Here is a 12,637-nt window from a genome sequence, read left to right on the forward strand (position 1 = left end):
AGAGTTAATGAAGGAACTGGATGAAGAGAAGGCAATGGGACCGGATGAAGTCTCAGGCAGAATACTGAAAGAATGTAGGGAAGAACTAGCAAGTCCTATATACAACATCATAAAATGCTCAATAGAAAATGGAACAGTGCCAGTAGAATGGAAAAGAGCTGAGGTGGTTCCCATATATAAGAGCAGAAGGAAGAAGAACCTTTAAATTACAGACCGGTATCACTAACTAGTGTAATATGCAAGATGTGTGAAAGAATAATAAAGAAACAATGGATCGAGTTCCTTGAAGACAACAAATTAATATCAAATAGCCAATTTGGTTTTAGAAAAGGACAGTCTTGTGTAACTAATTTATTGAGTTTCTATTCTAGAATAGTTGATAGAGTACAAGAGAGAGAGGATGGGTTGACTGCATCTATTTGGATTTAAAAAAGGCGTTTGACAAAGTGCCACATGCAAGATTACTGTGGAAGTTAGAGGAGAAGGGTGGCTTAAAAGGAAGCACATTGAGATGGATAGAAAATTATTTGAGGGGGAGAGAAATAAGGACGGTAGTTAAAGATATGAAGTCCAAGTGGAGAGCAGTAGAAAGCGGAGTGCCACAGGGTCAGTATTGGCACCAGTACTTTTCCTCATTTATATTAACGACATGCCAGAAGGAGTGAACAGCTACATAAATTTGTTTACGGATGATACAAAACTGTGCAGAGTTATAAAGCAAAAGGAGGATTGTGAAATACTGTAAGAAGACCTAAATAAGATCTGGGAATGGAGTAAAAAGTGGGAAATGGAATTCAATGTGAACAAAAGCCATGTCATGGAAATGGAAAAGAGTGAAAGACGACCTGTGGGAATCTATAAGATGGGAGATGGAGTAGAACTGGAGAAAGTAAAAAAGGAAAAGGACTTAGGAGTGACGATGGAAGAAAACAATCAACCAATAAGCCATATTGATAGAATTTTTAGAGAAACATATAATTTGCTAAGGAATATTGGAGTAGCATTTCACTACATGGACAAAGAAATGATGAAGAAATTGATAAGTACTATAATAAGACCCAGATTGGAATATGCAGGAGTAGTGTGGACCCCTCATAAAAAGAAACACATAAGGAAATTGGAGAGACTACAAAAAATGGCTACAAGAATGGTTCCAGAATTTGAAGGGATGACATATGAGGAGAGACTAAAGGCTATGGATCTACCAACCCTGGAACAAAGAAGGAGAGAGGAGACCTGATACAAGTTTATAAATTGATCAACGGAATGGACCAAGTGGATAATGAGAAACTGATCTTGAGAGAAGAATATGACATCCGAATCACAAGATCGCATAGTAAAAAGCTGAGAAAAGGAAGATGTCTGAGAGACGTTAAAAAATATAGTTTCCCGCAAAGATGTATTGAGACGTGGAACAGTTTAAATGAAGAAGTAGTGTCTGCAACAAGTGTGCATACTTTTAAAGTAAGATTGGATAAGTGTAGATATGGAGACGGGGCCACACGATCATAAAGCCCAGGCCCTGTAAAACTACAACTAGGTAAATACACACACACACACACACACACACACACACACACACACACACACACACACACACACACACACACACAAAAAAAAAAAAAAAAAACATTGAAATATTTATAAACTTGAGATTTTGCTAAGATTAAAATGAATAACCTGATTTAAAGGTATCAGTGGTCAAACTTTTTGATACTGGAACATCCACTTGAAACAAATTAAGTTCAAATATTGAGTTTCTACTGATATTTGTGGCGTAGCAGAGAACTGCAATTCTGACTTCTAGAAAAGACCAACCATTTCAATTAAAAAATAATTAAATTCATAAATGACATGTTGAAAACATTAACCTCCAATATATGAAAAAATTGTAATTGTTGACTGAGCATAGAATCAGAGGCTTTTGAAGCTACCAACAATTACAGTTACTGATAATCAGAGTGTAAAAGATAATTGCTTTGTGATTTTGTTTTTTGTGTTGCATTAGATGATGCACTAGTGCTCAGGCTTGATATGATTGATGCATGTGCTGTTGTGTGGCTTTCACTGAAACTTGTCATGTTATCATTTTGATTTGTTTGTTCCTTCTTCTTGCTCAAAATCAGGTACTTGGACTTTAAAGGCTTGCATTTCCAAATCAACAATAGTTTGAAACAAATTATGCAACTCAAAATATTCCAAATGCTTTGAAATTATGTATGCATCTTATAATGATCATAATATCCATAAAAGAATGGCAAAAAATTTTCACACACACACACACACACACACACACACACACACACACACACACACACACACACACACACTATTATAATACTTTTTCATCAAATCATACAAATTAAAAGGAGAAGTAATTAACATAGTGATTTTGCATGCTGTGTAAGTTTGTACCTAATTAGCTTATGGTTTTTCTCATGTGTGATATTATTATGTTTAAGAAAAAAAAAAATGGTCATCATTGATATTGGTTGCTTGAAACTGACATAAATGTTAATTGTAAAAATTTTGGGTATTTTACTGCAAACCTCAAACTCAGTATAGTCATGATTGGTAGAGTGGGCATTTTGATACAAGGGATTCTGTGGGAGGAGAGAAGCTTACCCAGATGTAGTTTGTGGTGGTGATGCAATTGTGTGGTGATGTATTGTAGTTATTGTCACATCCTGTGTAGTCTCATGTGCTGGATGTGGACGTCAGACTTTATTATCCATTTGATTTCATTCAAAAACGTATAATTACATAACTTTACTTACAATGGACTGATTTTTTTTTATTTGCAGCCAGAAAAGAGGAGTACAGTAGTTGAGGTGAAGGTGCCTACATACATACTGTAGGAATTCAAAAGATAGTGTCTCATAGTTCTAAACAATATTGTATTTTTTTTTCAATTTTTTCAACTAATGAATTTACTTATGGAGTCAGTAAAGAAATCACAAAGTAACAGTGAACCTGAATTCCTTTAACCTCTACTGAAGATGCTTCATAAAAATTAGTCCATTGTTAAAAATTGATAATTCTTAGGAACTAGTTTCTGTTGGAATTTGAAGTGTTTGGAACTTGGTATTGTGTTGTTATGGGGTGATAGGATTTCATTTCTGAGATTGGATGACGTGATAGAGAGCTAGACTCCCCTTGGCAGAGAAGTTATCAGACAGGATTGAAAGTACTGCAAGGCATAAGGTCAGAAAGTTATTAATATTACCAATTTTTATGTTGCAGTGAGTTTGCACCAGGCATCCATGTCAGTTACACTTCAAGGGCTAGACACTGGTGACTAGCAGGCTCTTTGGGCAGCCATAGTGCCCTCTACTGCTCTCTCTGCCTCTCTTCTTCCTTCAGTGTGGTTTACCTCTGCGTGCTGTATACTTGTAGCAAGGTGCTTCAGATCTTCACAGAGCTGAATTCTGTAGCTTTCTCTCACTCCATCAGATGCTCTCTACATATTGTGGTCACACTTGTAATTCATTGGCTTTGCAATGCCATGCGCACAAAAGACAAGCTAAGATGTTTCATGTTGATAGTTAAAACACATCACCTTTACCATTGTCACTTGGCATTAGCCAGCTCGTACTGCCACGAGAATTCAGTCAGTTATGGTGGTCTGTAGCAAATATTTTACACTTGAATGTGTAACTAAGGTCCTTGGAGGTAATGCCAAGAAATTATCACTTTTATTCCATCGTGGGGACAAGACCCAAGCCTTAAAGTAAAATGGTTTAATGTTTTGGAGAATATTTTTCTCCATTATTGGGTAATGTGTGCTTTCAGCTTAGTTCACTAAGCTGACTGATGCATAATACTTGAGAACTGTAAAGTATTGTTGTATGAAGTGTAGCCAGGTAGATATAGTTGTTATCTGCTCTATTCTGGAATAGTATGATTTTCTGATGGACCTGTATAGTGGGGGAGAAAACATTGAATTCTGTTGAATATTTTCCATGCTGTTTATATGCAATTGATATTATATTTGGCAGGATGTAAAGGTACCTGGCCCTCTTAATTACTTGTGGTTAGTTTACTACAGAGACAATCCATTTCAGTATTGTTTACTTACCATTGAGATTAGGTCAACTTTCAGTAAAGAAAACTAATTATTAGGTTGTTAGACACAACAGTTTGGGCAAGGCCTCCATAACCACATAATGGGGTGCTAACTTAACTTGCATTAAGGGATGAGAATATTTGGGTTTAAAAGTTCACTCTTTGATTTACCAAGAATTGTTGAAATGTTGACTCATCCAGACTATGACCAAAGATAAGAAATGAATGAAAGGTCAGTATGCCAGTTGTTTATGTTAACATTCACATGTTTGTTGCCAAGTTAGGAACCATGGGCTGAATAAGAATGAATGCTACAGCCTCCAACAAGGTACCTTTCATTCACTGCCTCCTTGTTACTGTACAGTATGATATTAAAAAGTGGTTGACAGTTATAGTTCTTGATGTATATTGTGGTTAACTATTTTTTAGAGCTCAAGTACATGATTTTGTAAGTCTTATCCAACGCAGCTTTCTACAATAAATGTCCTACATGGTAATGTGTACTTGTGCTGTATTACTGTCTTGTGAGGTGATGGGTGGATGTGGGCTGGCTGGCTGGCTGCATCTTCCCTCCTCCACCAGTTGTCATAGAACAGCTGACTTACTGGGGAAGAGTAAACCATCCTGAGCAATTAGCAGAGATGCTGAATAGTTGTCATCCATTTAAAGCTTATTTGTCTCATGATTTGATTTTTCTAGTGTTTGTTTCATACAAGGTGTGCCCTCAGGAAACCACATGTCTGAGGTCCTTTATGTTATTTTCTTGTTTGAGAGATTTTGCTTCATTTGTTGATGTAAAAATGTGTAATGAGTATTGTATTTAGATCTATTTCACGAACCAGTTGGAATTGATTAATTTTAAATATTTGATGTTTATTAGTACCACTGAACTAATTTGTGGAAGTCACAACCATTTGAGCCTTAACTACAAAGAATAGTTCAAGGTCATGGGACCAGCTCATAGAGATTTCTATTCTTTAGTAACTAGTGTCTATGAGTAGCCATGGTGGGTGTGTGAATGACTCCTGCCACACCACTGCCCCGGGCCAAGTGAGTCCCACTCCCGACACTATGCAATCTTGCTTCTGTCACTTATTTTATCTTCAAAGTAACTTGTCAATGTTATAATAGGTAGTGTCTCATCCACATCATATCTACGTATGCCAAAAGAAGATGATCACTAAATGAAGATGGTGCCATATGACCTAGTAGTGGCTCAGGTTTCAAACATTCATCCACTAATGAAAGAAAACTTATGCCAAGAATTTGCAGGTTAGCTTATGAACTTATATTTTACCATTATCTTAAAAGACATTTATTTATGCATTTCTTTTTTCATGTATGATTGGTGAAAGCAAATGGCATTAGACATGAATGCAGGGGCTTTTAATAAAAGTATTACTAGGAGTATTTGTGGCTCCTACAATGAGAAGTAAATTGGAGGAGGCCTTCCAGCTCAGACTGCCCATCCCTTCACACAAGTGTCTTGAGTGCCAGCTTTATATAGGCGAGTGTTATATGAAGCCGGCTGTATCTCAGTGTACTGTATCTCTGCTGTGTTCTCGTACATATCTGTGTCACTAAGATAACTGTACGTAGCTGAGAGTAGGAACTATGTCTACCACTCCTGTTACCTTCTCTTGTTTTGAATGCCAGCTGTTGTGTGTGGTGATCTAGGAATCTCATCCAAGTTTTGTTTTGTAGCAGTGAAGGCTCACTGGGGTTCATTGTGTTGAATCTGACCTGTGGAATGCTACTATGGTTACTTTTAAGTTGTGAAGAAAGTTGAATGTGTTGGGGTTTCATATTTATCAGTGAAGAGAAAGTAAGACAAACCTACTAAAATTTCACTAATATAAAACATATATAGAATTAAACATTGACCAATGGAGAATTCTTCATTATTTTCTAGAGTGATCATTGCTTTATACATTTAGCTTGGATACCAATGTGATAGTCATACAGATTTGAAAGACTCCTATACGCTTAGAATGAGTTGATTCATGTCAAGGCTTGCAGTACATATAAAACACTCATTGTTTTGACATAGTGATGGTTATGTCAAAGGAATAGTTCACTCACTGTTGTTCATAGAATATGTGAATAATGTTGATGTGAGTGGTTAGAGATGGATAAGTGGATGGAAGGCCGCTGGCTTTGTTATTATTTATGCTTCAGTAAAGACACTAGCCTCTTCATCATGTGTGTGTGAACAGATTATCAGGTGACATAGCTAACATGTGCTTAAGAGAGAGAGAGAGAGAGAGAAAGGGAGAGAAAGAGAGTGTGTGTGTGTGTATGGGGGAGGGAGGGAAGGGAAATTGCCACCATAACTGTGCATTAATCTAAAGTAGTTTAAGCTATATTAGCATAATAAGTATACATGTATGCAAGTTTGAGTGCATGTTATGAAATGCTTTATAAAAATTACACATTTTAGGAGAATGTCAGGTAATGAGTAATGCTACTTTTGCTGTTCTCTTTCATTTGTGTTGAAGATTGAGTCTGGCTGCAAGCCATGCATCATGAAATTTGTGAGTGCCTGATGTGTTAGTCTTGTGTCCTGGAGGCAGTGAAGCTGTTGGTGGTTAGTCTTCAGGACGAGACAGAGTATAACTAAGTTTTAAAAGTGTGTAATGTAAACAGCTGTTTCTGTATTGACTAGTTATATTTATAACTTTTTCTATGAAAAAGTACAATGTCTCTATAAAACCACAACTTTGGTGTGGTTGGGAAAGTTGAAAAGTATGAATGTTGTTCTAGACAAAGACTGTGTTGCTTTACATATCTTCTGTGATTGGACGAGTGATGCCAAGGCAATAAAAAAGTACTCATTTAACCCACTGCTTGAGTGATTGTTGTCCTGCAGGAGAGGGATGATTGGGCCTGCATGCTAGGTAGCCTCACAGGAAAGTCTCTTGGAAAGGTGGGCCTCACCTAAGTTTAAATGTCTACTTTGTTCAGTAATTTTATTTTCTTACAGAGATGAACCTTTCAGTATTGTGATGAGCAAGAAAGGAAATGAATGAAAGATTTCTGTCTAGTACTTGGATCACATGGATCTTTATATGCAACTTCATCTTCTGAATGATCTTCAATAACAATCATAATCATTCAGACATTACTTGGAAACTGTGAATCGTTTACACCAATTCAGTACAGAGCTATAATTTGCTAAGGAAGTGTAAATGTACTGGCTTTATTTGGCATAACTTTATCCATCTTTGGTGAAGCATAATCCTTAACCAGCCTCTCCTTACAACTGATGCAATTGGAATGTTTCGCTTTCTGTGTGTTCAGTTCCATCTTGAATAACATCATGAATTGCTAAATGTATTGCTTCCAAAAGGCTACAAACGTTCGCTTCTCAATGTTTTCAAGAGATTCAATTATGACCAAGCTTTTTTTGTAATCCCTTGGCTCAAAACTGAACTATTACCAGTCAGTTCAGTGTGTGACAGCCTTCCACACCCATAACTTAACCCATCACCTCTCTGATAAATTATGGACATGAACTTGTTTTTGTAATTATTGAAACTAATCAATGTTCATTCAAGTGCCATATAATGAAGCAATAATGTTATGCACCTGATTTCTCAAGTTGTTGGCTAGCCTTATTGAAATGAATTCTGCCACTGTCATTAGTTTTTCACATACAAGTAGTACATACACAAGCATTCTTGGTGAAGGCAGTACAATCTCCAGGAACACAACTTTGCCTCAGGGTGGAGCTTGAATTTAGCACATGACTTTGTTGATTTAAAAAATTAACAATTTCTCCTACAATTTAATAGCAAAACATTTCCAGCGCAGATTACATGAGGAACTTTAATTGTTCTAAGTTGTGTACCAACCAACAGAAACAACACTTCTAATAAACTGGATTAGAGAATTTATGCAACATTAAGGTTGGCACTTTGATCCTAAAATAAATTTACTAAACTGGATTAGAGAATTTATGCAACATTAAGGTTGGCACTTTGATCCTAAAATAAATTTACTATGATTAAGAAACATGACTGCTTTGAAACTAAGTATGTTGGGTTAAAGGGTGACTGGCTATATACAGTAAGATGACCCCAGGTTTTCAAGATATGGTTTAATATACAAGTGATTGTTGTGCGAAACGACCTGCTTCATGATGCACGTGTTCAGCAAAAATGAGTCTCCATCAGAGGCTTGTAGGATTATGGAGAGAAGATGGGCCACATGTGAGATGAACCAAGCCAATCACTGCTGCTCAAGTCAACTTTTCTAAATTGTTTAGAATCCCAGTGATATATTAACAGCTGTATCATGATGTACCAATACACATCATTCAAAGCTGGCTACTAAGTGATCTTGATGTCTTGATTTATTCGAGAGTATCACAAGATGCTGCTGCTGCTGCTACACTCCTGCCTGCATCCACTTATACTACATACTCCAGTGTTATTCATTTGGTTTGACATGAATGCACAATTGTGACTTGCAAGAATCTCATCTTATTTCAAAGTTATGATTGAAATTACATAATATTCCTTTAGATTTTATAGTGGAATTTTCTATGTGGTGCATCCTTAACAAGTCTTACACAAAGAACAAACCATTGACTGCATCAGAGCATAGTGAACTATAATTGTTCTCTTAATGCACCATTTTGCACTGGTGCTTGTTATTGTTATTGTTGTTGTATGTTTATTTATGATTTAATGTCTGGCTTTCACTTTACCCAGGTTATATAAGACAATCCCAAGGTTTGGGTGATTCTTGTATTGGTAAATCATGTTCTATTTTTAATCCAACATAATGGTACATTTAACTCAAAAGTGATTAAGGTATCTACTGTATTTGTTGACATATAACTAGCATTTTTCCCTTCCTCTTGAAAATATGCCCCTGAAATTATCCTGCATGATTTATTCTGATGGTAAACAGGATTCTATGGGAGGAAAGATCTGTTGTGATTGTTGTTGTAACAAATGTTTCCCCCCCAAACTTGAGACTAGCAATCTTATGATATTACATTATGATTATACTGTATGATGTTATGGCATTTTTTGCTTATATTGTATTATAGCAAAAATTCAAGTTTCACCTGCAGTACTCAAACTTGAATTAAAGTGTCAAGAGTGGTGTCTAGAATAGAAACCATTTGTTGAGAGTTGTATACTATATGTTTTGTGTTCACTGTACCACACTCCAAACCACTTTCAGTTAGCAGTTTTATATATATTAGTATATTATGAATATATTTTCAGTGTTCCAACTAAATCTTCACTCAAAATATAGATTTTATTATATACACTCACAATAAAGGTATTGCTAAACCACAACAGAAAGGAACATTAAGATATTTTTTTTATCTTAATTGTACGCATCCATCTCCAAGGAAAAGCTGAGTGTTGTACTCACAAGAAGTCACTGATGCCAAGCTTAGGAATCTCTTCTCATTTTTACACTTTATTGACTTTTCTCAGTCAGACCTACAAGGGGGGAAAAAAAACATACAAGATCACTTGACTAGGTTATAAGCATCACCTAAACTTTCAGCCAATGCTTATGACCCATAATTTTTATATATAATTTCATTCTGATATATACTACAAAACTATACATTTGAAGTGTGATATTATGAAAGGAAAAGAAATAGTACTATAATTTAAAAAAATATATATATTTTTTACTTCCTTTGTTTACAAAATTATTTTGTTCCTGAAATTTACCATAAAAGTTCTATTGCCTATTATTTGATAATGAATGTTATATGCCAATTAATACAGTACTAATTGATTTTACTTTTTTTATGGTTTATGAAAATATCATTCGTGAGGACTTGTAGCTTTGAACACGAGTGGCAGGCGTCAGGTGAAAGGGGATGAGAAGACCGTTATTTTGTGTGGTGGCTTGTGTTCTTGGTGGTGTGTGATTGGTGGCAGCTTGACTGATTAAAAGCATTCCACTCCTTAGTTTTTCTCTTCATATATATATTTTATAGTCATCATAGAAAACAGAGAGTCTTGTAGAGTAGTAGTCTGTGTAGGTTTTATAACAGCATCGCCTACACTTCATGTCACTTGTTGGGCTGCTACTGAGTACACAGTTTGTCAGTATTTAATTGAGTCAAAAGATTGTTATCCTATCTGCACCTGGTGTTTAGCTTTGTTGATAGGGCAGGTCTGTTTCTGATCCAGGTGAAGTGTTTGTAGGATGTGATGGAAGACTTCAAGCGATGCGGAAAGAGTGGGTTCCAGTAATCTAGTGTGAATCACATCCGACTTTGGTCATAATTCTCAAACGTCTTCCTTTATGGCTGTAAAATCACCCTCCTCCTGCTCCTCCAACTTCAGAGTTCCTTGTGTTGGAGAAAACTATTCAGAATCCATCAGTGCAGCTTATTCAGTGAAGCTTCATTGAAGTTAATTTTATCCTCACATGTACTCTATTCTAAACATTTCTCTGGTCATTGTCACTAAACTGAAGCTGACTCACTATCCTGGGCTTGATGCAATGCTATGATCTTACTGACTTGCTTGTCATATTTTCCAAAACAAGGAATAATCTTAGTTTGTAGCCATGTAGGATAAGATGGTCTTGCATACAATAGCCAGACACCCTTAATTAGAGATTATACGGAGTCAAAGCCTGATGTTTCAGCCAACATAACTGCTTCTGGCTGGATAACAATTCACCAGGTGTATACATATACTATATATTTTTTTTTTTATTTACGTTTTTCCCACTTATGAGTGATAGATGGAGATGTTGTCTGTGTATGTGTCAAGTTTGTCCTATTACATTGTCCAGAAATCTTGTTTGTCTTGTGATGATGCCACTTGTTTGTAACATGATAGAGTCGATCTGAAGTAAACAGAAATGTGGATACTTTTTATCTTTCTTTATCCATAAATCACACAAGGAATTGTCACTACTGTATTTACTGCATCTGGTTGTAAGTCTGTCATTTCCTGAAGTGTTACAGTTATTTGGGATACATTTGAGTTTGAATACAAATCATTGCTAGATTTCTGAAGCAACAATACAGTACCTGTACAATGGTAACTAATGGCTTTGAAATTGAACATATGAATATATTGATACTTTTCTGAGGCAACAATAGAATACTTTGAGGATTTTAGCTACCTTAGTCAGTCTGTACGAAGGTGTTTATGTTTCAGTAATAAAGCCTTATGAGGGCCCAGTAAAACAAAGACAATGATTGTGTTACAATATTTGATTTGATTGCATGGATTGAGAGGAAAATGTACAGCCACAATAAGAGATGAAGGAATGGGCTGGCTGGTGTGTTGGAAACAAGCAGCTACAATAAGGGATAGAGAAATGGGACTGATGATGTGATAGAGATAGGCAGTTGCAGTGGGATGGATGATGTGCTGGAAACAGGTAATCAGAATAAGAGATGGAAGAATGGAGTGGGAGTGGGTGTATGTGTTGGAAATAGGCTTTCAGAGTAAGAGGTAGAGGAATGGGGTTGGTGGTTTGTTTACTCCCTTTCAAAGTTGTGATCACAAATATAGAGCTTCATTAAAATAGGAAGCCTTTGTGATGGCTCCATGGCAGGGTGACTTTAGGGTGCAGGTTCTGATGTGGGTGCTCCAGTGCTACTGGATTGCTACTGGTCATTGCTGCGGTGAGTACGAAATTGATGCTTTCATTACATTTTTTTAAGATGTTTTAGTCTGTGTGTGGTGATTGTAGTGCCCTTTTATTTTTCTTAATGAAGCTTGTTTTTAGATTAATATATTTGAGCATTTTAGTTTTACACTTAGGAAACCTTGATTCCATAAGTTGATTTATTTACATGGCGAGAAGGACGTGTTCAGCACACTAGCACGCTGTGTGTGCATTGTTACATTTATGTTCTGCATGGCCGTACAGTACCATTTAGTTGTGTTGGGTCCTGAATAACCGTAAAATTGAACTCTACTGTATTGTTTTTAGATAGGATTCTTAACTATTTTTTACCTAAGGAATAAGTCACAACAAAGAAAATATGTATGTCTTCACAGCTGCAGTATGAAACTTAGTTTTAAACACTGCTCTCTTTTGAGCTTTCCTTTTTCCAGTACGTTTTAAAGTCTTTTGGTTGATTTCTGATGAGCAACATGATAACCTATTCACGACAATAATAATCTAACATGGTTAAGTGTGAAGTTTTTTTTTAATAGTACATACTCATACACATACAAACACATGCACACAAGGAGGTGGTTGTAAAATATTTGTTTAAACTTTTGATTTTCAATGATTTGTATTGAATGTGTTTGCTTGCAGGTGTAAACCATATGTTGTCTTTTTTGTGCATTTCATATTTTTGCTGTGCTTGTTTGAATGATTAAATTTGCTTCTGGAATGTGATTTTGTTTTGACACCAAGTTTCTGGTGTGACTGTGCATCATATTAGTGGTTCTTGTTTTTCCAGAAGCAGCTGCACAAGCGCCAGAGCTCATATACCCACTTCACCCTGACCATGGAAGTGCATGACGAATCACTGGAGTATGTGTGAGGTACTGGTGCCTCATGGTGAGGGGAGGTGTGCTGCCTCTGTGCTGGGGGGTGCCCAAGTACAAAG

At 36.2% G+C, this 12,637-nt stretch overlaps 1 protein-coding gene across 22 annotated transcripts in view; it reads left to right on the forward strand.

Annotated features, from left to right (window-relative positions):
* LOC123508368 (phosphatidylinositol 4-phosphate 5-kinase type-1 alpha-like) overlaps positions 1 to 12,637 on the forward strand; it is a 138,263-nt gene that overhangs the window by 117,636 nt on the left and 7,990 nt on the right. For 10 of the 22 annotated variants that reach the window (XM_045262022.1, XM_045262032.1, XM_045262028.1 and 7 more), the window contains one exon: positions 12,488 to 12,572. The exons of 4 other annotated variants lie outside the window; for them this stretch is intronic. In XM_045262022.1, coding sequence (XP_045117957.1) covers positions 12,488 to 12,571 — 84 coding nt within the window. In that variant the 3' untranslated portion in view covers position 12,572. Of the gene's footprint in view, positions 1 to 3,243; positions 10,930 to 12,487; positions 12,573 to 12,637 lie in introns of those variants that run through there. 8 more of the 22 variants (XM_045262027.1, XM_045262036.1, XM_045262031.1 and 5 more) reach the window with 4 other exon arrangements.

Source organism: Portunus trituberculatus, chromosome 24 (genome assembly GCF_017591435.1).
Source record: "Portunus trituberculatus isolate SZX2019 chromosome 24, ASM1759143v1, whole genome shotgun sequence".
Lineage (NCBI taxonomy): Eukaryota > Metazoa > Arthropoda > Malacostraca > Decapoda > Portunidae > Portunus > Portunus trituberculatus.